The sequence below is a fragment of the Peromyscus eremicus genome, chromosome 7, assembly GCF_949786415.1.
Source record: "Peromyscus eremicus chromosome 7, PerEre_H2_v1, whole genome shotgun sequence".
NCBI lineage: Eukaryota > Metazoa > Chordata > Mammalia > Rodentia > Cricetidae > Peromyscus > Peromyscus eremicus.
The window spans coordinates 67,436,238-67,463,877 of NC_081422.1; the positions used below are offsets into that span (position 1 = coordinate 67,436,238).

At 44.4% G+C, this 27,640-nt stretch overlaps 1 protein-coding gene and 1 non-coding gene across 3 annotated transcripts; both read left to right on the plus strand.

Annotated features, from left to right (window-relative positions):
- Positions 1 to 1,708: 1,708 nt before the first annotated feature.
- Positions 1,709 to 27,625, plus strand: Dnaaf4 (dynein axonemal assembly factor 4). Of its 2 annotated transcripts, XM_059268228.1 has the most exons (9): positions 1,717 to 1,916; positions 4,131 to 4,278; positions 4,807 to 4,940; positions 7,286 to 7,520; positions 9,520 to 9,665; positions 11,791 to 11,900; positions 23,716 to 23,869; positions 26,701 to 26,806; positions 27,111 to 27,625. In XM_059268228.1, the coding sequence occupies exons 1-9, from the start codon at positions 1,794 to 1,796 to the stop codon at positions 27,224 to 27,226; spliced, it is 1,272 nt and encodes a 423-aa protein (XP_059124211.1). In that variant the 5' UTR covers positions 1,717 to 1,793; the 3' UTR covers positions 27,227 to 27,625. The 2 variants fall into 2 exon arrangements, with proteins under 2 accessions (XP_059124213.1, XP_059124211.1); XM_059268230.1 differs by lacking the exon at positions 26,701 to 26,806 and having other exon boundaries at positions 1,709 to 1,916; positions 27,111 to 27,194.
- LOC131915810 (U6 spliceosomal RNA) lies at positions 24,106 to 24,211 on the plus strand. The gene has a single exon (XR_009380451.1). It is a non-coding gene; the product is annotated as a U6 spliceosomal RNA (small nuclear RNA).
- Positions 27,626 to 27,640: the final 15 nt, after the last annotated feature.

Consider the following 27,640-nt stretch of genomic DNA (forward strand, 5'->3'; position numbering starts at 1 on the left):
ATAAAATGCATACATTTTAAAAGAAACTACTTAGTGGTCATGGTGGCATACACCTTTAATCCCAGCACTTGGGATGCAGAGGAAAAGGCATGCAGATCTTTGTGAGTTCAAGGCCAGCCTGGTCCAGGACTACAAACAGATGTCATATCTTTTGCTTTAAAATTTAAAAATTTGGCATTAGTGAGTAGGTTGTGGGGTCATATAAGTATAATCCCAGCACTGGGGAGGGTGAGAGGTTGAGACAGGAGGACTGAGTTGAAGGCCAGCCTGGGCTACATAACGAGGGGGTGAGGTGGGGAGAGATATCAGCAGATCAGTAGTCTGGGCTATATCTAGCAAGTTCTAGATCAGTCTGGGCTACATGGTGACACATGTCTCCAAAATTAATGAATGAATAGTATCTTTCCTTAAGAAGCTTTCTTTTATATATTTTGTTATATGTGTGGAGGTCAGAGAACAATTTACAGAGTTGGTTCTCTCCCTTGACCATGTGGGTCCTGGGGCTTGAACTCAGGTTGTCAGGCTTGGCAGCAAGATCCTTTACCTGGACCCTTTTTTTTTTTGGTCTTTTGAGACAGGGTTTCTCTGTGTAGCTTTGGAGCCTGTCCTGGATCTCACTCTGTAGACCAGTCTGGCCTTGAACTCACAGAGATTCGCCTGGCTCTGCCTCCCAAGTGCTGGGATTAAAGGCGTGCGCCACCGCTGCCCAGCTTGACTTTCTTTTTTCAATCATCCATTTAGTGTATAGTGACAATTCACTTGTTTCTATTGCTATAAAATATCCTTTTGTGTTTGAGAAATATTTGGATGCTTTCCAGGTGTAAAATTTTAGATTTACTTTATGTGTGAGTGTTTTGCTGGGTGTATGTCTGTGCATTGGCATGCAATGCCCTTAGAGGCCAGGAGAGGGCGTCAGATCTCCTGGAATTGGAGTTACAGTCATGAGCTGCCTTGTGGGTGCTAGGGATTGAGCCTGGGTCCTCTGCAGAGCAGCAAGTACTCCTGACTTGTGAGCATCTCTACAGCCCTTATCAAGGGCATTTTTTCACATAAGGATCTTATCATCTGCCTCAGAGAAGACTGGGTTGTAGAGCGTGAGGGAGTCTTTCTTACAATTCCTTCAGCTTAAGCTAGGCTGGGGTGGCGTGGTGCAGGCCTTTAATTAAGATTACAGGCCACCACCCTGCTAATGTCCAGCAAACGTTGAGAGCAAACCAAACGTCCTGGGTGTCACAACGCACACATTCCAGCTCTGTTGATCCATATCCCTCCGCATTCTAAAGTCCCAAGCTTCTTCCTTTCCAGAGCCGGGAATCCCAAGGCCAGCCCGGCCTCTCCCAGGGCGCCACATCACAGCTTCTCTTTTCCTTTAACACTCACTCACTTTGAAATGATTTTTTACTTAATTCACCTGTGTTAGCAGCGTCTGAGCTAAAGGCGCTTGTGAGCAGCCCAACACGGGAGCTCGGGAACCGAACTCGGACCCTCTGAAGCAGCGCATCCTCCTGACCCCCGAACCATCTCATCTCCGTCTGAAGGGCATGTCCCGCTCTACTTCTTCCTCATTCTCTCAGGCGAAGAGGCAGCCGGGCCCCAGCCGCTGCAGCCCCAAGAATGACCAAGAGCGCACGAGGCACGCCGGGGAGCCTCGCGCCCCGCGGGACCCCTGACCCGGAAGGACCCGGCGGCGCCCGAAGGGCCGGAAGTGATGGCAGCCCCGCGAGCCCTGCTTTCCTAGCAACCGAGCCGGCTTCTTAGCGACGGAAGGTGGCTCCCGCGTCCCCGGTCCCGCCATGCCGGTGCGGGTGAGCGAGTTCACCTGGCAGCAGACGCCGGCCGCGGTCTTCCTGTCGCTGCCCCTGCGCGGCGTGTGCGTGCGCGACGCCGACGTGTTCTGCGGGGAAAGTTACCTGAAGGTGGGCGGGGCGGGGCGGGGCGGGGCGGGGCTGCGGTCGCCGCGGGAGCGGGGCCGCCCGGACGGAGTTCTGCGCGGTGTCCACGGTGTTCATGTTTTATTAGTCCGTCCGTCCGTCCGTCCGTCTGTCCGCCCCCCCCCCCCCCCAGACGGGGTTTCTCTCTGTAGTTTTGGAGCCTGCCCTTGAACTCGCGCTGTAGACCAGGCTGGCCTCGAACTCACAGGGATCGTCCTGTCTGTGGCTCCCGAGTGCTGGGATTAAAGGCGTGCGCCACCACTGCCTGACTGTTTTATTAATTCTTTTTTTTTTTTAATTTTAATTTTTTTAAAAAAGATTTTATTGATTTATCATGTATACAGTGAGTGTTCAGCCTGCAGGCCAGAAGAGGGCACCAGATCTCACCGTAGATGGTTGTGAGCCACCATGTGGTTGCTGGGAATTGAACTCAGGACCTCTGGAAGAACAGCCAGTGTTCTTAACCTCTGAGCCATCTCTCCAGCCCCCTGTTTTATTAATTCTTAATTTACGTTTTTTACTTTTAATTATTTTTTTTGTGATGCTAAGGATCAAACCCAAACCCAGCCTCCTGTGTGTGCTACACCACTGAGCTACATTTCCAGCTATTATATGTAGTGTGTGTGTGTGTGTGTGTGTGTGTGTATAAAATGTGTATGAATGTTTACACGTATGTGTGTGCACCAGGTGTGTGCAGTGCCTGCGAAGGCCAGAAGAGGGCGTCAGATCTCTTGGAATAGGAGTTACAGATAGTTATGGACCACGATGTGGGTACTGGGAACCAAACCCCAGCCCTAAGAGCAGCATATGCTCTTGGCCACTGAGCCATCTCTCCAATCCCAATGGCTTATGGGGGGGGGGGAGGCGTGTCTTACTCTGTAGGCCTCACTGACCTCGAGTTGTAGGCGACCCTCTTGTCTCAGACTTCTAAGTGCTGGGATTAGTGGGATGCTTCACCTTCCCTGGCTAGACCTCAGTTTAAAGTCCTCTTTTAAAAAACAAATCTAGGCCTGGTGGTGGTGGCACACACCTTTAATCCCAGCACTCAGGAGGCAAAGGCAGGCGGATCCCTATGAGTTTGAGGCCAGCCTGCTTTATAGAGCGAGTTCTAGCCAAGGCTACACAGAGAAACCCTTTCTCAAACAAAAAAAAACAAAAAACCAATATTTGCAAATAAATAACACACCTAGGGCTGGTGACATGGGTCAATGTGTTAATGCACTGCCACCAAGCCTGACAACCTCCGTTCAGTTCCCAAGAGAGAGAGAACCAACTTCTCACACTTCTCTGACTTCCTTGTGCATGCCGTGGTACTCATACACCCACATCCATGCACAGAAAATGTCATGAAAGCAACAATAAAGACAAACCTCTTGGAGTGTGGTGTCATCTACAGACCCATTCAGGTCAGAGATTGCTTTCATCCATTGCTTCCTCACATACCCACATACACTTTGCTACTTATGCTACCTGGAATAAATTCAGTGGGGTTTTCAGAAAACCACACCCCCAAACACATAGGGTCTGATGTAGCCCAGGCTGGCCTCAAACTCATTTTGTAGCTGAGGATGACCCAAAAAGTTTGAGCTTCCTGCTTCTACCCCTGAGTACCCAGATTCAACACCATGCTGGGAACTATATTCCCACTATAACATTTTTTTTTTCCGGAATAAATAATTGTAAATTTTTAGAAGGTTTTTTTTTTTTAAGATTTTATTTATTATATATACAGTGTTCTGAGGGCACCAGATCTCATTACAGATGGTTGTGAGCCATCCCATGTGGGTGCTGAGAATTGAACTCAGGACCTCTGGAAGAGCAGCCAGTGTTCTTAACTTCTGAGCCATCTCTCCAACCCATAATTGTAAATTTTTGATTTATTTTATTTTATGTGTATGGCTGTTTTGCCTATGTGTGTGTGTGTGTGTGTGTGTGTGTGTGTGTGTGTGTGTGTACGTGTGTGTACGTGTACCATATGCTTGTCTGATGCTCAGAAGAGGATGTCAGATCTCCTGGAACTGGAGTTACAGATGGATGTTAGTCTGTATGTGGGTGCTGGGAACAGAACCCAGGTCCTCTCAAGAACAAGTGCTTTGCTTTTAACCACCCACCCATCTCTCCAGCCCAGACTTGGTTTTCAATGGCAGTGTCTTTAATTTGTGTAACTAACTTAATGCCTGCTTTCTCTCTTCTGAACAGGTTAACTTTCCTCCATTTTTATTTGAGGTGTTTCTCTACGCTCCCATAGACGATGGGAGTAGCAGAGCCAAGATTGGGAATGACATGATTCTCTTTACATTGTATAAAAAGGAACCAGTTATGTGGGAGACCCTTTCTATGCCAAGTGGTAAGTTTTGTAGTGAAAGTTGTTCGCTTGAGCTAGGTGTCTTTCATGAGAGCTCACTCTGTCCCTGAAATCCAAGCACTGGGGAAGCCGGACTACATGAAACCTTGACTCAAAAAAAAGCTTTTACTCTGGGCATTATGGCGATCCTGGGTGGTGCATGCTTGCCCTCTCGGCTCCTCTTTGTTTGTTGTTTTCTCTTTTAGACACAGGGTTTCACTGGGTAGCCTAGACTGTTCTGGAACTCACTCTGTAGACCTGTCTGGCCTCATAGAGATCCATGTGCCCCTGCCTCCCTAGTGCTGGGATTAAAGGTGTGCACCAGCACTACCCAGCTGCACTCTCAGCTCTTAAGAGGTTGACATAAGATCACAATTGTAAAACTACCCTGGGCCCTATCAAAGATTCTGTCTCAACAACATTTTTTCACTTCTTATGAAATTGGATCTAAAGGAATCTTATCCTGGGTCAGTATGATGAATAAAACAAATTAATCATAACCTCGATTTATTACTTTTCCCTCTGTTGCAGTTGACAAAGAGATGATGCAGAGAATAAGAGAAAAATCTATTCTGCAGGCACAGGAGAAAGCAAAAGAGGCCACAGAAGCAAAATCTGCTGCCAAGCGGGAGGATCAGAGATACGCGCTAGGTGTGATGATGAAGGTAAACTGCAGACCTCCAGGGGACTCGCTGACGGAGAGGACAATGAGCTGGGAAAAGAGGAGAAGTTCAGCCAGGTGTGGGGGTGCAGGCCACCTAGCTACTCAGGATGGTTAACCAGGAGGATCAGAAGTTCAAGCTGACAACAGCTGTGGGGGTGCACGCCTTTAATCCCAGCACCCAGGAGACAGAGGCAGGTGGATGTCTGTGAGTTCGAGGCCAGCCTGGTCTACAGTGTGAGTTCCAGGACAACCAGAGCTACACAGAGAAACCCAGTCTTGAAAAACAAAACAAAAAAGACAGACAGACAGAAAGAAAGAATGGGTGTATAGTTCAATGGTAGAGGGCTTGGCTAGCATGCTTGCAGCCCTGGGTTGAACCCTCGGTCTCTACCCCCCCCCACACACTTTTGCTATCTCAATCCTTCCTTGGTGTTTGGTCGTAGGGCTTATTTTGTCATGTATTATTAATTATGGCAGCTTGGCCTTAGCTTAGGCTTTTTCCAACTAGCTCTTATAACTTAAATTAACCTGTCTCTGTTAATCTACATTCTGCCGCATGGCTCGGTTACCTCTGTTCTGTTATATCCAACTTCTTCAGAGTCTCTGGTGAAATCTGTGTGCCTAGATTCCCCCTCCTCTTCCTCTCTCTTCCCGGAAATCCCACCTATCCTCTCCTGCCTAGCAATTGGCCATTCAGCTCTTTATTAAACCAATCAGAAGGCGCCTTAGTTAGAGACACATCTTTATAGTGTACACAAATATTCCACAACACATGCTTGTTATTAAATGGAGCAAATTGTTATCTTTCAGATTGTGGCGCCTTCTCTGACATCATCGTGCCCTTTTGTGAGGCATATAAACGAGAGTTTCCTTTCTGTCATGTGCAGGTTGCCAGGTTCCTCCCGTTGTGAGTTCTTGGAGCTGTCAGCATGCAGTGATTACTGTCTGTGGTGCCTAGTGTGTAAGCCTTAGGCAGATGCACTGGGCTGTTTTTCGTTACTATGACAACATTCCTAGGGAGTAGCTCGGTGGTTGAGCACCTGCTTAGCATGCTGGAGGCAGGAATTCAATCCTCAGTGATGATGAAACAAGAAAACTATGTCATGTGAAGCTGGGCAGCTTTCTAAAGGAAAGGTGTTACTCAGCTTACAGCTTTGGAGGCTGGGAGTCCAGGACGAGGCAGCCCATCTGCTTGTCAAAGGTGCAGCGTGTAAGACAGATCACATAGCAAGGCAGAAAGCCAGAGAGAGATCCAGGGCTCCTCAGGCTTGACAACTGACTTTTTCAAAGCCTAACTCAGGGCTCAGTGAGTAAAGGTGTTTTCCGCCAAGCCTAATGGCCTGAGTTCAATCCCCAGGGCACACAAAGTGGAAGGAGAAAATCGAGTCTGCAAGTTGTCCTCTGATTTTCACACATGCACCTTAGCATGCTGTACCCATGCCCACATTCAAGAGCACACACACACATACACACACACACACACACACACACACACACACACACACACACACAAATAATTGAAATAAAAAGCCAGCATGGTGGCACAGGCCTTTAATCTCAGCACTCAGGAGGCAGAGGCAGGCAGAACTGTGAATTCAAGACCAGCCTGGTCTACATGTTAGAGCTATGTAGTTAAAAAAATAAAATAAAATAAAACAAAAGAAAAGAAAAGAGAGAGACAAGACAACCAGGTATGGTAGCATATATAATCCCAGCCCTCTGGAGGCTGAGGCAAGAGGATCTTGATTTTGAGGCCAATCTTGGCTTTTTAAAACTACGTTTAAAAAAAAAAAAAAAGAGGGGAGGGCTCAAAGCATCTACTAGAGCCATCCCAGCCAGGATAACTCATCTGGTCACTCGTCTTTTATTTCAGTGCTGAGGAATCAAAGCTAGGTTGTTCCAAGTGCTAGCAGATGCTCAGCTACTGAGCTAAGTCACCAGCTCCTTGGCCACTGACCTATGACTGCCCCATTTCACACGTCACCAGGATATCCTCCTGTGTGCACACTCTTGGGAGGTGAAGGTAGGGGACGATGGGGACTGCCCATTTGCTGTCCTTCAGTTTACCAGGAGAGATTGCCAGTCACACAGTGTAGCACGAATCTTAGAAGGTCTTATAATAAAAACAAACCCCGTTTAGAATTACATCGACAGCACAGGTGTGCAGAGGCCACAGCGGGAGCTACTGTTTCAGTGCAAATTAAAACCTGTTGTGGTGGCACGTGGCTCTTTTCCCATGGTGCAGCCCCTCACGTGAACACAGCACACACTGCGCACGCTCATCACACGTGCACAGCTGTTGCTTTCTACGTGTTTGAAAGGATGTGCTAATTACGATTTTTACAGATTGAAGAAGAAGAGAGGAAAAAAATAGAAGAGGTGAAAGAAAATGAACGGAAAAAGGCAACTAGGGAGTTGGAAGCTTGGAAGGAATGTCAAAGACAAGCTGAAGAGCAAAGCAGAATCCCAAGGACAGAGACATGCCAGCAGGGAAGGCAAGCCGAAGAGAGGGGAGCGAGGGGAGCACCGAAGCCCCCGAGTTTGCCCAGGAAGGCCCCACCCGCTCGCTTCCCCGAAAGAGGTATGGCGCCTCCTCTTTTTCTCCTCCTCCTCCTCTTCCTCCTCCTCCTCCTCCTCCTCCTCCTCCTCCTCCTCCTCCTCTTCTTTTAAATCTTTTTGCAGGCGTAGGCCATGCTCTGGTATATTGAGAATAAACAATACAATACGAAGATGTAGGATGAAAGACCTTTTCTGAGGGGTTTTGCTGTTCAGACCTGGGCATCCTGGAATGTGTGATACTCTGGCCTCAACCACAGGTGTTTGGACTACAGGCACTCACCATCATGCCTGGCTCTCTGGCCACATGGTAGTCATTTTGTACATTTCGTAACTATCTAGTGTAGAGAGACGCAGAAAACAAGAAAACACCTTAGACCCCGGGAACCTGTCAGGTGGAAGGACAGGTCAGCGGAAAGGGTCCACACAGCAAGTGTAATGGTGGAATCAGAGGACAAGAAGGACAGACCACTCATTTACCCTTGCTTTCCTTTGTTTGGAAGCAGGAGCTCCTGTAGCCCAGGCTAGCCTCAAACTTGCTACCTATTTTCCCCTCACTGTGGGGACCACGTTCAGGGCCTTGTGCTTTTCTAGACAAGCTTGTAGACCCTGAGCTAAATCCAATGCATGCGCGCGCGCGCGCGCGCGTGCGCGCGCGCACGCACTTTTCTTTTTAAAATTGAGACAGCATTTTATGTAGTCCAAGCTGCCTGAATGCCCCGCATAACTGAAAATGTCCCTATCTTTTCTTTTTTCTTTTTTTTGGTTTTCAAGGCAGGGTTTCTCTGTTTAACAGCCTTTTTTTTTTTAAAAAAAAAAAGATTTATGTGTTTTTAATTTATGTATATTAGTGTTTTGCCTGCGTGTATGTCTATGTGAGGATGTTGGACCCCCTGGAATTGGAGTTACAGACAGTTGTGAGCTGCCTTGTGGGTGCTGGGAATTGAACCCAGGTCCTTTGGAAGTACAGCTAGTGCTCTTAACCATGGAGCCATCTCTCCAGCCCCACCTTTCCTTACTTATATGTACTCATTTTCTCTCACGTATATTGGTCAGAGTCTTTTCTTCTTGAAATCATTTCCCCACCTGTTTCAATGTTTGCCTAAGTCTGTGTGTCCTCCGTAGGTGTTTCAGTGTTTCTAAGTAACAGCTGTCTTGCCCTGTGTCTGTGGACGACATCCCAGCACGTGGCTTAGTTCCTCCTCTCCCTGGGACTTGGCTGTCACTGTGTCTGCCGAGCACCTTATGAGAACGCCTGCCTTTGTTAGCCTGTGGCCGCTTTCTCACCTCCTTCTCAGGAGGTGTGTGGAGACACTGCTGTGGGGTGTAGGAAGTGGAGGAGGCGTGCCAGTGATGGCTCTGCCTCGTGTGCCTCCCCCAGAGTAGATATGAACTAGACAGAGGCTCAGCCGTGAACCCCAGAAGAGTAGTGGGTCATTAGTTAAAGAACAGACCAACTGCCATGTTAATGCTGAGTATTCTACTCCTTGTTGCAGAAAACACCTTAGCTTTATTTTTATTTTTGTAATTATTATGTAGGGATGACATGTGGGGATGGGGTGTGCCACAGTGCTCATGTGGAGGTCAGAGGACAACTCGGTAGAGTTGGTTCTGTACCTCTTTTTTTTTTTTTTTTTTTTTTTTTTTTTTTTTTGATGGCTTTCCTAACCCTGGGTAGCCTGGAACTCTCTATGTAGAACAGTCTGGCCTTGAATACACAGAGATGAGCCTGCTTCTGCCCCTGAGTGCTGGTCTGAAAAGCCGCCCAGCACCCTCTGCTTCTCTGTGGTCCAGTTGCCATGCATGTACAGCAGGAGTTTACCTGCTGACCTGTCTTACTGGCCCTGTCTTTGCCGTGTTTTGTCATTTACCTATGAATTTTTATTATTTATTTTTACTTGTTATGTTATTTGTTTATTTGTTATTAATTTTAGAATTAGCTTTGGGGTATAGTTATCCTAAAAGTCAATTTCTTAGTTAGAAATGGGAAATAAATTACTTATTCGTTGCCATTGCTTTTGAAGGGAGGAATTGTGAGAACATATTTTCTGAGAAGTTAAAGGAAGACAGCATTCCCGCACCCCGCTCTGCTGGCAGTATTCAAATCAGCTTTACCCCTCGGGCGTTCCCAACTGCTCTTCGGGAGTCCCAGCTGGCTGAGGAGGAGGAGGTAGGCATGCACGCCCAGCTGACTCAGTCAGGCAGCACGGCTTCAGTTAGCATCACCACGGGTGAGACACCGCCGTTATTTCATCTACTGAGGTTAGCACTGGGCCGGGTGTGGTGGCACGCGGAGACCGGGGGATCTCTGTGAGTTCACTGTAGCTTGGTCCACACAGTGAGTTCCAGGACAGCCAGGGATAGGTAGAGAGACCCTGTCTCAAAAAAAAAAAAAGAAGAAGAAAGAAAAGAAATTAGGTTTTGGATTTTTGTGTTTTGTATTGTATGTTTTGTTTTAGTGGTTTGTTGGTTTGTTGGTTTGTTTGTTGGGGACAGTGTCTCACTATAGAGCCCAGGCTGGCCTGAGACTCACTGTTAACCCCAGTTGGTCTTGAACTTGTGAATCTCTCACTTGAGCCTGTACTACCATGTTGTGTGGTTTTAAGTGGTGCTGGTGACTGAACCCATGGTACGTGCCACCAGGGTTATAGTGTAAGACTGTCTAAGCCGGTGTGTTTAATCCTGTGTTCAGAGGCAGGTGGATCTCTGTGAGTTCAAGGCCAGCCTGGGCTACCAAGTGAGTTCCAGGACAGCCAGGATCATTACACAGAGAAACCCTGTCTCAGAAAAACAAAAATAAATAAAGAAAGGAAGGAAGGCTGGAGAGATGGCTCAGTGGTTCAGAGCACTGTCTCCTCTTCTAGAGGACGCGGGTTCAATTTTCAGCACCCACGTGACAGCTCACAATTGTTTGTAACTCCAGCTCCAGGAGAATTGACATTGTCACACAGACATACTTACAGACAAAACACCAAAGCACATAAAGTAAAAGTAAATAAATAGATCATTAAAAAACAATAAACAAATTTTAAAAAATGAACAAATGAACAAAGACTATCTATCTAAAAAATAACAAAACAAACAAAAAACAAAACAACCAATAATGGTACAATAATAATCACATGAATTCCCAATTTGGACTAGATACTTGTAAAAAAGACTTCTTATGTTTTAAAATTGTGTGTATGTGTGCATACCTGTGTGTGGGTGTGGGCACAAGTGCAGGTGCTTGAGGAGACGAGAGGCCTTAGGTCACCTGCAGCTGGAGTTCCAGGTGCTTGTGAGCCACCTGATGTGGGCACTGGAGTCTGAACTTGGGTCCTCAGCAATGTGGTTATTCCTTCCTTAGCCTCTGAGTATCTCTCGAGCTCTGGACTAGAAACATTTATCTATTTAATCTTAGCAAAGGAGTCTTTAAAAAAGTCTAAGAGTCTATAAATACTGAAAGTTTAAAACCACCATCGGATAGAGGGTTTATCAGATCAGGCCATTGTAAACAAAACACCTAAAATTAGGTGGCTCAATGCACAGACATTCATGTCTTAGTTGTTTGACCAGGGTCTTGCCCGGGGGTTCTTGGTGAGGACCTCATCCCGTCTCCTCATGGTGGTGATGGAGGCAGGCTGTGATCTCGTTCTGTTTTGAGGAGACTGAGGTCTTCATGGCGTTTTCTAAACTCCATGGCCTTCCTTCCCATCTCTGACACTGTCACATCAGTTGTTAGGCCTTTAACGTGTGTATTTGCCATTTGAAAACTTTTCTGCCCATTGATCCAAATGACATTTTTTGCCTGCTGGGAAATCTAAAATCATTAATAAAAACAAGACCTTTTAGAAGGGGAAAGTTGACTCTACCATGTTGTCCTCTGGTCTCCATGTATATGCTGTGACATGTGCTTACTATATAAAGCACCTTGCTGTCTCCATGGCTGGCTTCTTTTCCTCTTGATGTGATAAAATACTCTGACAAAAGCAACTTAAGGGAGAAAGGGCTTATGTCAGCTCACAGTAAAGGTCCATGCAGTCCACCATGTTGGGGAAGCCAGCAAAAGTTTGAAGCAGCTGTTCAGTGAGTGAGTACGTGTATGCTGTTCCACATACACAGTCGAGGATCCCCGGTCCAGTAATGACTTCACCCACGGTTAAAATAAGTCTCTTCACGTTAAATAATGTAATCAGGATAATCTCCACAGGCGTGCCAGAGGCCCTTCTCCCGGGTGAGTGCCAGATACTGTCAGGGTGACTGCACCAGCCAGCGTAGACTGTGTCTGTCACCCAACTGCATTCTCATTGTAGTGGCTGCATAAACAAGCCGAGGCTCGGAGAGCCATGAGCACTGACCTTCCTGAGTTCTGTGACCTGAAAGAAGAAGAGAAGAATCCAGACTGGCTGAAAGAAAAGGGAAAGTAAGTTGTGGGAGTGTTCTGCATGCTATACTAGGCTCACACATTCCAGGCTCAGACCTTGCGTGCGTGCGTGCGTGCGTGCGCGCGTGCACGCGCGCCAAGGCTGTATGCTACACAAGTGTCTTTTCAATCATAGTGCCAGGCTAGGAGTAGAGAACTCGCTCAGCAGTAGAGAACTTGCCCCCCATATGTGACACTTGAGGTCCTGGCTTCAACCTTTCGATCCCCCCTCGCAACCCCAAACCACCAGATCATCACAGGAGATCCGTGGGGAATTGTCGTTTAGTTTTGTTGAGCCAGGGTCTCTCGTAGGCCAGTCTAGCCTTGAACTTGCAGCAGTCCTCCTGCCTGAGCCTCCAAAGTGCTGGGATTATGGGTGTGAGCCACCACCTCTGGTGTGAGACCTGCCTTGTAACCCGTGGGCCTATGTGCCTTCAGAACAGGGCCAGGAAGGCTACCTTCGCTACTGCATTGGAGTAAATCCGGTTGATGGAGACAGGCAGTTTCCTCACACTGCTTTTCCTAATGAAAGGATGGTAGGCTTGGCACTACAAGGTGGCCTCTCAGACGCCAGTGTAATTGCCTTCCATTGATGGTGTTTTACAGTTTATCCTAGTCTGTTGCAGTACTCGGTGGTTAGTGTGTATTACAAAAGGCAGAGGAGAGACAATCAGTCTTCCTTTTTCTAAGACTGTTTTTCCCTAGGAAAATCGATTGAGTACCCTGCCACAGAGCAGCAGTTTAGGGCAGTAACTAGAGTTGCTGCCTGCCTTTTTGTTGTTTTTTGTTATTGTTATTTGTTGTTGTTGTTATTTTTGTTTGTTTGTTTCATTTTTTTTTTTTAAATAAGGTCTCACTTTATAGCCCTGGCTGGCCTGGAACTCCTTATGTAGACTAGGCTGGTCTTGAACTCACAATGATCCTCCTGCCTAAGCATCCTGAGTGCTGGAATTACTGACATATCCCATCATACCTGTGGGGAATTGGCTTTACTAGGTTTTGGTTAGTACACAGGAATGTCCTCTTCTTGAGCTGGCCCTCCCGGCCCTCCAGCCTTCACACTCGTCATGCGCTGGAACCCTTGACTCCCCAGGGGACCGGGGCTTGAGCTAGACCTCACTATACCAGTGCTTTCTTGGTATCTAGTGACAGATGGAGCTCAGCACTCCTCAGCCTCCATCGTTGCTTGATCCAGTTGCTGCCAGGACACGCCTCTTTCTTCCCATCTGTACCACCGTGTGCTGCTTGGTCTGAGAAAGACGGCACTAGGCTTTTGTTTTTGAAGGCTGTGGGTGTGCTCACGGCAAACTAAGATGGCTACACTATCACTAGGTAATAGACTCTTTGAGGATCAGTATGCATTCCATTGTTGGCTAATATGTCACGTGTCTCACTGTATGCCCCATGGGCTCCTTTTTCTCTGGAGGACCCTGTGAGAAAACGATAGTCCTAATGTTGCCCTTGCTGGCTGGCATATGACTTGTTATATAGACCAAGCTGGCCATACTCCTGCTTCTACCTTGAAACTTCTGGGATTACAGGTCTTTAGCACCATGTCCATGTGTTTTTTTTTTGTTTTTGGGTTTTTTTTTTTTTGTTTTTGTTTTTGTTTTTGTTTTTGTTTTTTGAGACAGGGTTTCTCTGTGTAGCTTTGGTGCCTGTCCTGGAACTCACTCAGTAGTCCAGGCTGGCCTTGAACTCACAGAGATCAGCCTGGCTCTGCCTCCGAGTGCTGGGATTAAAGGTGTGCGCCACCACCGCCCGGCTGTCCATGTTATTTTTTATCAGATGCAGAATGCTAATTTCTCCCTTCTTCACTCTGAATGCTAAATTGAAGCGAAGGGGCATGTGGCCCTTCACTAATATGGACAGATGCTGGCTGGCTGGTCTCCGCACTCTATCCATCTAGTAGATTTTTGTGGTATTGGGAATTGATTCACGGGCCTCGCTCATCTAGACAAGTGCTAAAACACTATATCCTATCCCCAGCCACTTTCTCGTTTTGATTTATTATTTCACTTAGTGTTTGTTTTGACGTGGGGCTCCCATGCACAGTCTGGGGAACTTGCCATGTAGCCCAGCAGAGCCTTAAACTCCAGCTCCTCCTCTCTCCTCCCAAGGATGGGATTACAGCTCTTCCTTTTTTATTTTGAGGCAGGGTTATTGGTGAAATTATTTAGGCCACTCCACGTAGTTAAAAGGAGATTTATTTAATGGCGTAACTTACAAATTAAGGGATAGGTAGGTCGCGGGGTCTGGGGAAGGTGTATCGCAGTCCAGCGGTGTTCTCTGGAGCTCTCCTCTGTCTACCTCCACCATCCAGCGTCCTGGAACCAAGAGAGCGTTCGCCGATCCGGATCTCGGGTCCCCAGGCGCCTCCCTTGGCCCCGCCTTGTAGGCGTGACAGTTGCCGAAGTCTCAATGGGGGTTGGAACTTCCAGAACAAAGCTGGAATGGCTACCCACTACATCTCCCCCTTTTTGTCTAAATAAGAAAGTTCTAACCTAATACAAGACTATATACAAAGGAATGGTTATCAAATATTGTCCAGGAATAATGAGGGATAATGACCTAGATAAGATGGAACTACTTCCAATGCAAACAATATCAAGCAAGAAACACATATTAAAATCCAGAGAAGTATAGAGCATAGATAAATGGCATGTTACAAAGATCATTCCAAAAGGTGTCCTACCCTAAAGAACCTGAATCTAATACTTAATATGTTCTATCTACTAAGTTGTAACTATAACTGCTAGTCTTCAATCCCATCAAAGACCTGAGAAGGAATATAATGGTACCTGAGAAATGGTAGATGGATGCAAGCAACTTTCGGGAATCTTGCGAGAGTAGACCGAGACAGCTGGCAGCCTGGACAATCACCTAATGTTTCTCAGCATTGTTGGTGCATTCAAATTGGCTACAGGCCTAAAGTATCTGACAGACCATTTTCAGAAGCAGGAATTCTGAAAGACCATCTTACCCTGTCTTGGCAGAGTACAGTGGTCGCTTTCCTTGTGACCCGCTTGTCCAGAAAGGATAGCATTGCATTTGTACTGTCAGCTGTCGAGGCAAGGGCAGTTCTTTGCCCAGTAGGCCATTTTGTGCCAAGAAGACAAACTTCCAAATGGAAATGTCTAGAAGCCCAACATTCTCTCGGGATCAAATTGGTGCAGCCAGGAGCAATTGTGTCTCGCATCAACAGAATTCTAAGTTATTTAAATGCCATATTCTCTAGGTCTATGAAGTGTTTGAAGATTACCTGTCCATCTGACCTATGTATCTGTAAATCTGTATAACCTGACTAACGTAACTATAGAGATAACAAGCATAGGTGACTATAAATCTACAAGTCTTATCTACTGAAATAACCTAAGGACTAAGGCTTCACGTAAACAAGGTAGACAGTCTATAAGCAAGTGTATGGTAAAGAACGATGACTTCAAAGTTGTGACAATACACAAGATGTTATAACAGAGGTAGGAGTGTATAGTGTGATATACAATATGACAATAATCTTAAATATATATCAATATTTATAACAGAGGTAGGAGTATGTAGTGGGATATGCAATATGACAATAATCTTAAATATATATCAATATACCGAATATCCTAAACAGAAGTAGAACATACATAAAGTATGACAGATATAAATTTACATTTGTATCAATATACAAACATTTCAAATAAGAGTAGAAATATATGTACATTATACCAAGTATAGTTTTGTATTTGTATCAATATACAAATTATCTTAAACAGGAATATAAAAATAGTTTACATTTGTATCAACATATAAGAATCCATAACAGTGCAAATTACAGTGCAAATTATTTAAGGCTGCTATTTTACTAAATTTGTTTACTAGTATACACAATAATCTACCATAATGTCTTATACGTATCCATTCCATTTCTTCTTTTCCTTTTTTTTTTTTTTTTTTTTGGGAGTACTGAGTTTAATATTTCCTTCCACCCCCAACCCTATAACCATCATCCATAACCCTGAGAATTATGAAACCTAAGGGAGAAGGGGCGTCGTTTTCTTAGAATTGCTTCCTGCTGTTTAGGGGGTGATGTTATCTCTGTTGGGTACTGTGAGAAAGCGCAGATAGTTAAATTTCAGTTAGACTAACTGTAGGTTCTGCAGCAAGTCTTAGAGTAATGGGTAAGATTGTCTGAAATTCTGGTAAGAAGTGTAGTATGATGATGATTACCATGGCATCATTCTGGATTGGGTAGAGTTGTTGTTGGGGCCCCATCTTCCCTCTGGAGACTTCTGAGATTGCTATTAGAAAAACCTATTTGTTATCAAAATGGAAGATTTGGATTTAAAGAGGACATAGCATGTAAAAAAGGATTCTGAGAAATCAAGAGTAAGCATGGAGAGAATTAGAATCTAGAAGACAATGGTCCCTTTTTATTGGTTTCCTTCTGTCCCACACCAGAGGGCTCTTCTGATATGGTACTGAAGAATCTCTCAAACTTTTCTTTTAGCAATGTGCTTGGGTTTAGAGAAGGAGTGAGCCAATTCCATCTCCAAAGCCAGCTTGGCTTATAATTGAATTGGGACCACAACTTTTCTATATTGATAGAGAGATAGATGTTAGACAGTGAGATTTTACCGTGTGTAGATTGGTACCAATAGATTCTTTCTTTCTGCTGTAAACATCCGGATATCCAAGGCCTTATGATTTTTGGAAGATGGGTATTTCCATTATCCTGGAAAGACAAAAACAGAACCCTACCCCAACCTTGATTGTTAAATTTTTCTTACAACTTGTAGAGATGTCACATTGGTGGATGATCTTTTACTTCACCTCATCAAGGGGTTTTTCCTGTTCAAATCGAATTTTTATTAATTTTGTTGGTATCCATAGCTTTTCTTCTCCTGCAGAAACAAAGGCAAAACCCCTTCCCCAACGTAGAACATATCCAGGTTTCCATTCTGAGGTCAGCACATCCTTGAAATAAACCGGTTGGTTTAGCTCGGGAGTTTTGTCTGTCGTCCAATGTCTCTCTGCAGCTGTTGTTCCTTTCTCATCAGCATTGAGAAAATTCAAGGTTAATAAAGCACTATGCAATCTATTTCTAGGAGTCATTGTTACCTGTTGCTGTTTATTTAGCATATCCTTTAAAGTTCGATTGGATCTTTCTATGACTGCTTGGCCTGTGGGATTGTGTGGTATACCTGTAACATGCTTTATATTGTAATAAGCAAAGAATTGTCTCATTTTATTGGAGACATATGCTGGAGCATTGTCTGTCTTAATTTGTACAGGTATCCCCATGATGGCCATAACTTCTAATAGGTGTGTAATCACAGAATCAGCCTTTTCAGAACTCATAGGAGTTGCCCATTGAAATCCTGAATAGGTGTCAATGGTATGATGTACATACTTTAATCTTCCAAATTCTGCAAAATGAAACACATCCATCTGCCAAATTTCATTTCTTTGTATACCTTTTGGATTGCTCCCTGCAGGTAATGGAAGTTGGTTATAGATGGAACAAGTAGGACATTTTTTCACAATATCCTTAGCCTGTTGCCAAGTGATGGAGAAATCCTTCTTCAAACCTTTGCTATTTGCATGGTATTTCTTATGAAATTCTGAAGCTTCTAGCACATTACCTATTAGTAACTGATCAATCTCATCATTACCTTGTGCTAGAGGTCCTGGCAGACCTGTATGGGATCTGATATGTGTTATATATATAGGATGTTCCCTTTTTCTGATGATTTCCTGCAATTGTATGAATAATGAAGTTAATTCTGTATTATCAGGAATAAATTCAGCAGTTTCAATATGTAAAACAACTCTCTCTGCATATTGAGAGTCAGTGACTATATTGAGGGGTTCTGTGAAGTCCATCAGTACCATAAGAATGGCATATAGTTCTGCCTTTTGTACAGAGCTGTATGGACTTTGTACCACTTTACTTAAGTCTCCTGATTTATATCCTGCTTTCCCTGATTTATTTGCATCAGTATAGAATGTGAGGACTCCAGAAATTGGCTTTTGTCGTACAATGTGAGGAAGGACCCATTCGGTTTTCTTTATAAATTCTATTCTCTTGCTTTTGGGATAGTGGTTGTTAATCTCTCCCAAAAAGTTACTGCAGGCTCTCTGCCAGTATTCATTATCTTTCCATAGTGATGAAATTTCTTCATTAGTTAAAGGTACTACAATTTCTGCTGGGTCCATTCCTGTCAACTGGCGAAGTCTTAGTTTACCTTTTTGAATCAAATCAGAGATCTTTTCTATATAAGTCTTTAATTTCTTATTTGGTTTACGTGGTAGGAATATCCATTCCAATATAATATCTTCCCTCTGCATCAAAATACCTGTTGGGGAATGTCTGGAGGGGAATATGACAAGAATACATTTAAGTTCTGGATCCACACGATCCACATGTGCTTCTCGAATTGTCTTTTCTACTAGAGCCAATTCCTTCTCAGCTTCGGCTGATAATTCTCTTGGACTATTTAATTCTTTGTCCCCTTCTAGAGTATTAGCCAAATTTCGTAGTCCATCTTTGGGTATTCCCATGATACCCAGTAAGTTGGAAATGCTTCCTAATAACTTTTGAAAATCATTAAGAGTCTTCAATCGATCTCTCCTTAGCTGTACCTTTTGGGGTCTAATTTTTTGTAGCTCTATCTTATATCCTAAGTAGTTAATAGAATCTCCTCTTTGTATTTTTTCAGGAGCAAGTTGCAGTCCCCAGTGAGGCAAAACTTTTTTTACTTCTTCAAACATGCTTTCTAATGTATCTAACTTTGGATCAGCTAATAGGATATCATCCATATAGTGATAAATTATGGATTGTGGAAACTTTACACGAATTATCTCCAATGGTTTCTGCACAAAGTATTGGCACAAAGTAGGGCTGTTTAACATTCCCTGTGGGAGGACCTTCCATTGATATCTCTTGACTGGCTGAGAATTGTTATAATTAGGTACTGTGAAGGCAAATTTTTCTCTATCATTTTCTTGTAAGGGTATGGTAAAGAAACAGTCTTTTAAGTCAATAACTATTATAGGCCATTCTTTAGGTAGCAGAGAGGGCAAGGGCATCCCAGTCTGTAGGGAGCCCATTGGCTGAATTACTTTATTAATAGCTCTCAGATCTGTCAGCATTCTCCAATTACCAGACTTTTTTTTAATAACAAATACAGGAGAATTCCAAGGGCTGGTAGATTCTTCAATGTGTTGAGCATTTAACTGCTCTTGAACCAGCTGTTCTAAAGCTTGTAGCTTCTCTTTTGTCAAAGGCCATTGTCCAACCCAGACAGGTTTATTAGTTAGCCATTTTAAAGGTAAGGCAGTTGGTACTTCTGAGAGTTCAACAGCAGTTGTGCTCTGTTTGTGAACAGCCTGAATGGTTGGTGCCTGATTTTTATAGCATGCGATGATATTATTCCTAGAAACATGCATTGGTCTGTATTCTTTTTCTGAAAGTGTAGGAATTTTAATCTGGGTATTCCACTGTTGTAACAGATCTCGGCCCCAAAGATTTACTGCTACATTTGCTACATATGGCTTCAGTCTTCCTCTCTGTCCTTCTGGCCCTATGCATTCAACCCATCTCGAACTCTGTTTTATCTGAGATAGGGTGCCAATCCCTAAAAGTTGGACATCTACCTCTTGAAGAGGCCAATTCGGATGCCATGATTTTGGTGTAATTATAGTCACATCTGCACCTGTGTCTACCAGTCCCTCCATAACCAGGCCATTAATTCGAATTCTAAGCTTTGGTCTTTGACCATTTATGGAAGTCTGCCAAAATATTTGTTTTATAGTGTTCTTTGTAAACTGTGATCCATCCATCAGAGCTGTTTTATCATCCATTGCAGTATCGGTTTTTACATTAGGCAGTGGTTTATTCAGTTGTCCTGGAGAGGAATTTCTTCCACAGTGGCTGGGAATGTTCGTACTACATTTGATTTGGGGGCCTGCAAGAGGCCCCCTGAGGCGTTTCCCGCCAGTAAAGGGTTACCTCGTATATCTATTTTTGATCTGCACTCACTGGTCCAATGTCGGCCTTTTCCACACCTTCTACATAATCCGGGAGGTGGTTGGGGTCTCCTGTTTAGGCTATTCCTAAAAGGAGTATTATTCCTAGGAGTACCCCATGTACAGTTTTTACTTATATGACCTGGTGTACCACATTTAAAACATTTGGTAACACGGGGCCTTCTTTCACCTCTGGGATTTGTCTCTCCTATCCAAGCCTCATTACTGTAGTTACGAGACTCAACACCATTAGTATACTGAATCCATTCTTCCAAAGGAGCTGATCTGATCTTTAATGGTGTAAGTATTCTTCTGCATTCTGCATTAGCATTGTCGAATGCCAAGGACTCAGTTAATACTTTTCTTAATTCTTTATCTGATACAGCTCTTGTTATAGCTGTGTTCAGTCTTTGTAAAAAATCAGTGAAGGGTTCATGCGGTCCCTGAAATATCTTTGTGTATACCTCAGTTGGTTTTCCAGGTTCTGGAATTTTTTCCCAAGCATTTAGAGCTGCTGTACGGCATAGGGATATTGTATGTTCATCATAAATGGCTTGTACATTCCTGTCAGCAAAACATCCCTCACCAAGTATTTGATCTTGGGAGATCACAAAACCTCTGAGTTTACCTTGTTGTTCTAAATTTTTTGCCTCTTCTCTCAACCAGCTTTTCCACTGTAGCTGCTGACTATATTCTAGAACAGCTGAAATCAACTGATGCCAGTCATCTGGGATGATTCTATGTGAGGTAGACCATGAATTTAACAATTGTTTTACGTATGTGGAGTGTATCCCATACGTAACTACTGCTTCCTTTATATTTTTAAAGTCCCTTGTTGAAATTGGTTGTAATGTATATGTATTATATGGCTCGGGGTGTGTGTCATCCGCTGGCTTCTCCTGGATGATAACAGGATAAGCCATTGTGTGAGAGCCATTTGGAGATGTTACAACCTCTATGGTCTTGCCCTTCTGCTTATTAGGTCCCTTGTCATGTTTACTGAGAGTTTCTTCTAAGGCCTGCAAACGAGCACCTAGGGTCTGTTCTAGGGAGTGAACCTCCTCTCTGGCAAGGGACTCCAGATTTCTCATGGAATCATAGAAGTTTTTATGTTCCTCAGAAACACATGATTCCATGGACCTTATCTTATCAATTAATGATAATCTTTCTTCCTTATATAGTGTCTGGAGAGTTAGTGTTCTATCCATTAAATATTCACATTTATTATCAATAAGATCAATTTTTGGTACAAGCCTGTTTTGTAAATCCTGATTAGCAGATTCCAGAGAAAGAATCTTTTTCTCTAAGGTCTCATTGCTATCCATTAAAGCAGATTCCAGAGATAGAATCTTTTTCTGTAAGCCATCATTGTTAGTTTTGAAAGCCTGTAAATCCTGATTAGCAGATTCCAGAGAAAGAATCTTTTTCTCTAAGGTCTCATTGCTATCCATTAAAGCAGATTCCAGAGATAGAATCTTTTTCTGTAAGCCGTCATTGTTAGCTTTGAAAGCCTGTAAATCCTGGTTAGCAGATTCCAGAGAGAGAATCTTTTTCTCTAAGGTCTCATTGCTATCCATTAAAGCAGATTCCAGAGATAGAATCTTTTTCTGTAAGCCATCATTGTTAGTTTTGAAAGCCTGTAAATCCTGGTTAGCAGATTCCAGAGAGAGAATATTTTTCTCTATGGTCTCATTGCTATCCATTAAAGCAGATTCCAGAGATAGAATCTTTTTCTGTAAGCCATCATTGTTAGTTTTGAAAGCCTGTAAATCCTGGTTAGCAGATTCCAGAGAGAGAATCTTTTTCTCTAAGGTCTCATTGCTATCCATTAAAGCAGATTCCAGAGATAGAATCTTTTTCTGTAAGCCTTCATTGTTATTTTTGAAAGCCTGTAAATCCTGGTTAGCAGATTCCAGAGAGAGAATATTTTTCTCTATGGTCTCATTGCTATCCATTAAAGCAGATTCCAGAGATAGAATCTTTTTCTGTAAGCCATCATTGTTAGTTTTGAAAGCCTGTAAATCCTGGTTAGCAGATTCCAGAGAGAGAATCTTTTTCTCTAAGGTCTCATTGCTATCCATTAAAGCAGATTCCAGAGAGAGAATCTTTTTCTGTAAGCCTTCATTGTTAGTTTTGAAAGCCTGTAAATCCTGGTTAGCAGATTCCAGAGAGAGAATCTTTTTCTGTAAGCCTTCATTGCTCTCACTTAAAGCCTGTATCAGTCCCAATAATAACTCATCTTTGTTCTTGTTTTTAAACCAGTGTTTGAACACTGTGTGAATTATTACGATGAATGCCAAAATGGTACAGGCCAGATATGCCTTAGGAAGGTCGTATATTTCCAGGAAGATGTCATTCATCATACAGGCAAAAAGGTTTTCAAATTCTTGTGAGGTAATGTTGTCAGCCATATTACCAGAATTACTCAAAATTTGTCAGTCAATTTTAAGGTGTAAAATTATCAGGTACTTTTACTTACCTTTCGTGGTTTTGGGGGGTGTAGTAGCACTTTTCAGCCAGCAGGTGGCGATGGTACAGCTCCAAAGCAGGGCCTGCTGGTGATCTTGGCTGACTGCAGCTTGCTGGAGTCAAGATGGCGGGAGCCGGAGCTGGCGCCGGCACGGAGGAAGCTGGGGAGTGCCTCTTTTGCTGGTCTGGGGCTAAGCTAGGGAGCTGAGACCGGACTAGCTGCTCCCTTTTTCAGGAATGGAACCGTGTAGGTGTTCCCTGGTTATATGGAACTTTGCAGGCGGGTTTAGGTACCCGCTAGCCGGGGAGGAGGCTGAGGGCAGGAGCCACCCAGGCTTTTGGGATTTGCCCCACGTGAGCGCCAGATATTGGTGAAATTATTTAGGCCACTCCACGTAGTTAAAAGGAGATTTATTTAATAGCGTAACTTACAAATTAAGGGATAGGTAGGTCGCGGGGTCTGGGGAAGGTGTATCGCAGTCCAGCGGTGTTCTCTGGAGCTCTCCTCTGTCTACCTCCACCATCCAGCGTCCTGGAACCAAGAGAGCGTTCGCCGATCCGGATCTCGGGTCCCCAGGCGCCTCCCTTGGCCCCGCCTTGTAGGCGTGACAGTTGCCGAAGTCTCAATGGGGGTTGGAACTTCCAGAACAAAGCTGGAATGGCTACCCACTACACAGGGTCTCACTAAGTTGCTCAGGCTGGCCTTCAGCTTGTTGTGTAGGCCAGGTAAAGCTTGATCTTGCAGTCCTGTGACCCCAGGCTGTGGAGCAGCTGGGATGACAGGTCTGCACCTCAGGCTGCTTGATACTGGCTCTTTGTTGAAGGTAAGTTGACATGTGTCAAGCTCAGAGCAGCTTTGCTGTGTCATGAAGTGCTGTTCCCTCTGTTCCTCGTTCTTGCTCTGTTCTCACTGCCCCGGCTTTAATGTAACTAGTTTCTCCCATGGTTAAAGATGAGCAGCAACATCTGCTCTGTGTGCTTTCCTTATTCATATCCAGCAGGGGGAGAAGTTTTACCAACTTTCACTCCACAACTTGAGACCGAAATCACCAGCTTCACTGAGGCCCCTGTAAGCCCCTTTCCCATCCCTAAATAAATCACTGCACTAAACCACTGATGACTGCCTTTGGTGGGGGAACCCGTCCTATTCAAGGCACAGGCTTGATGTATGTAGAGAGGGAGCTTGTGCAGCAGGCGGTCTCCACCAGACAGGGAATAAATAAGGGGGTGATAAGCCATCTGTCTGGCTGGTTGCCAAAGTAGGGTAGATGTTAGTTCTCCATGTCTGCTTCGATGTTAAGTTGGCCTTTTCTTTTTGTCTCATTAGCAAATTGTTCGCAACAGGAAACTACCTGGCAGCAGTTGATGCGTATAATTTAGCCATACGACTGAACAGGAAGATCCCGTTATTGTATCTGAACCGGGCTGCTTGCCACCTCAAACTACGGAACTTACACAAGGCCATCGAGGACTCATCTAAGGTATGTGTACTCCTCTGACGGGTGTGTTGTGTGTATGTTTATATATTTCCTGCTTAATTTAAAAAATAATGCTTTAAAATTATCCCGGAGAGCCAGGAGTGGTGGCTCCTCAAGAGACTGAAGGAAGATCCCTGAGTTCAAGGCCAACGTGGATTAGACAGCAAGTTCCAGGTCAGGCCAGGTTACAAAATGAGACTCTGTCTTAAAAGATCAAAGTAAACAAAATAAACAAATTGGTGCTCGATTCAGCAGCACGTATGCTAAAATTGGAGTGATACAGAGAAGATTATCATGGCCCTGTGCAAGGATGACAGGCAAATTCATGAAGTATTTCATAATCTCTCCTTTTGAGTTTCAATTTTGAGTGTGTTTGGACTACTAAGACAATAAACTACTGATGCCTGCAAAACAAAATTGTTCCTTTAATGGAACCTAGCATGTTCAACCATATCAACCTACATGGATAGACCAGACCCTTAATATTCATGGGCTGGGGGCAGTGCACTGCAGACATTTGCTAGGCCTTCTTCATTGGTTTAAATGATGTTCTAGGACAGCAGTTTTCAACCTGTGAGTTACAACCCCCATGGGGGCCTGCACATCAGATATCCTTCATATCAGATATTTGCATTACAATTTACAACAGTAGCAAAAGTACAGTTATGAAGTAACAACAAAATTTTATGGTTGGCGTTATGACAACATGAGGAGCTATACTAAAAGGTCACAGCATTAGGAAGGTTGAGAATCACTGCTCTAGGACTTAGCACTTAGCTTAGTAGTAGAGCATCTGCTTAGCCTGTGTGAGGTGCTGGGTTCTGCACTCAGTACCCTCCCGCAGAAGTTAAATGCTAAGCACCTTTGCCTGCTCTGCCATTGAGTTCTGTGTCTAGTACTCGTTTTCCTTTTTATTTGTTCTACGTGGAGTATAATCTGCTATAGCCATGTTTTCTGTTTCCAAAGAGTGAGACTGTTAAGGATGTAGTGAGCAGAATTGAAGAACAATCAGCAAGTAGCAGATAGGGAGCGAAGCGGCAGGTGGTAAAACATCATTACGTTAGGTGCTGACAACATCCAGCAGCGAGGACTGGGGAAGTCCTGCTGGGGTAGTCCTGCTGGGGTAGTCCTGCTGGGGTAGTCCTGCTGGGGGCCCTGATAGAGAGGTTTCCAGGCAGAGCATGGAGTTCGCTTCATGAATGAGCCTCCGGCTCCTCCTTCCCACTGCAAGCGTCTTTATACTGTATGATAAACAATGGTGACCTCTGCTGTTCTCAGGGGTGTCATGTTTTTAATAACACCCTTGGCTCTTAGCTGTTTTCCTTTTTTCCTGTTGTAGGAAGCCAGGGGGCAACCTGACCTAGGACATGGAGTTTTGGAAGATCTTGAAATAAACATGCTTGAGTCAGCTCTCAATAAGCACAAATAGTACTAACAATTTACCCATATAACTTATATTTCAGGTCTAAATTGCCTAAGCTAAAGTTGAACAGGCCTTGAATTTGCCATTCTGTGCCTTAGCCTCCCTAGTAGCTGGAATTATAGGCATGTGCCACCAGGCCCATGTAGAGAAGGAGGGCCTTGCTCTCCTGATCCTCACAAGTGCTGGGATTACCCAGCTCAGTAATGTTCCAGGCACAGGAATTAGAGGTGCAAGCCATTATGTCTTACTGATATCTCCTTTGAAGTTAGAATTTAGAATTTTCACTGTTTTTGCTCAGACTTAATTTTATGTCTGTTCTTTGTTTTATCCAATATGTGTGGATGTGTGTGTGCAGGCATGTGTAGTATGTGGATATGTGTGGATGTGTGTGTGCAGGCATGTGTAGTGTGTGGATATGTGTGGATGTGTGTGTACAGGCATGTGTAGTGTGTGGATATGTGTGGATATGTGTGTGCAGGCATGTGTAGTGTGTGGATATGTGTGGATGTGTGTGTGCAGGCATGTGTAGTGTGTGGATGTGTGTGTGTGCAGGCATGTGTAGTGGCAAGAGGCCAGTCTTGATATTCTTCTTCAGGTGCTGTTCACATTATTTTATTTTATTATTTTATTTTATTTATTTATTTATTTTTTGGTTTTTCAAGACTGGGTTTCTCTGTGTAGCTTTGCGCCTTTCCTGGAACTCACTTGGTAGCCCAGGCTGGCCTCGAACTCACAGAGATCCGCCTGGCTCTGCCTCTCGAGTGCTGGGATTAAAGGCGTGCGCCACCACCGCCCGGCTTATTTTATTTTTTAAGCATTTATTTTTAATTATGTGTATGTTTGTGTGTAAGGTATATGTGTCTGTGGGTATTTGCACATGAATGCAGTTCTCCTTGGAATCTAGAAGAGGATACTGGATCCCCTGAATATGAAGTTATAGACAGTAGTGAGCTGCCTAATATGAGTACTGGGAACTAAACTCAGGTCCTCTGGAAGAGCAGCAAGTGCTCTTAGCCCCACACTTGCATTTGTGTGTGTGAGGTTTGTTTAACTTAATTAAAATACTATATCATTTCCCCACTCCTCCCTTCAGTGTCCCATGTCCACCCATGTCCACCCCCCAGCATGTTCATGGTCTCTTTTTCTTTGATTATTACTCCTCACCTTTTTTTTTTGAAGCAGAGTCTCTCGCTGGGTGGGATCGGCCTTGCTGATTCAGCTAGGCTGGCTAGCCTGTCAAGCAGCCCCAGGATCCTCTGTGTCTGCTTCCCCAGGACTGGCATTGGTATGCCCCACATGCCTGGAGTTTTGTGTGGATGTCGGGGTTTGAACACAGGTCTCCATGCTCACAGAGCAAGCACTTTACCCACTGAGCAGCTCCCTAACCCTAATTATACATATTGTTTGAAAGGCGCTAGAATTATTGACACCACCTGTTTCCGACAATGCCGGTGCAAGAATGAAGGCCCATGTCCGCCGAGGGACAGCATTCTGTCAACTAGAATTGTATGTTGAAGGTAAGAGATTGATGGGGGCGTGGTGGAGCTGTGAGCAGAGTAATAGCCTCACATGCCCAAGGCCCTGTGTTAGACCCTTGGTACCATAGGCACTGTGTGTGGTGGTACACACACCTGCAATGCCAGCATTTGGGAGCTGGAGGCAGGAGATCAGAAGTTCAAGGTTGTCTTCCGTTACCATCAAGTTCAAAGTCTGCTGAGCTACATACAGGAGACCCTATCTCAAAACACAAAGAGTTGTCTAGATAACACAGGTACTTATGAAATACTTGCTTTATTGATTGCCATTGATGTGTCAATACAGGCTTGCAAGATTATGAAGCTGCACTTAAGATCGACCCAGCCAACACAGTTGTACAAAACGATGCGGAGAAGATTCGGACTATAATTCAAGGGACAGCATTGAAGTCTCATGACTAGAGACAGCTAGGCACAGGAGTCACTGTAGTGCTCCATCACCGTGAAGAGCAAAGTGCTAGAGATCCTTCGGAAAGGCAGTGCTGAAGAACCATCTCCAGGGCGAGAGTGGCCTGTCTCACTCCCTTTGATCCCAGCACTGGGAGGCAGAGGCAGGTGGGCTCTGTGAGTTTACGGCCAGCCTGGTCTGCACAGGGAGACCCTGTTTCACAGCACAGAACTGAACAGAGAGAACGGGCTGCTCTAATTCTTGGTCTTGGCAGAGGGCTTGGGCTTCGATGTTGCTGTCCTGAACTCTCCTTGCTCTTGTAATTAAGCTGCTGCTGCTGGTGGGGTTTCCAGGATACTACTGCAGACTCAGCAGAATAGAATTTCCACATTAAAGATTGTACTTACAGAGTTTGTATTATATCAAAT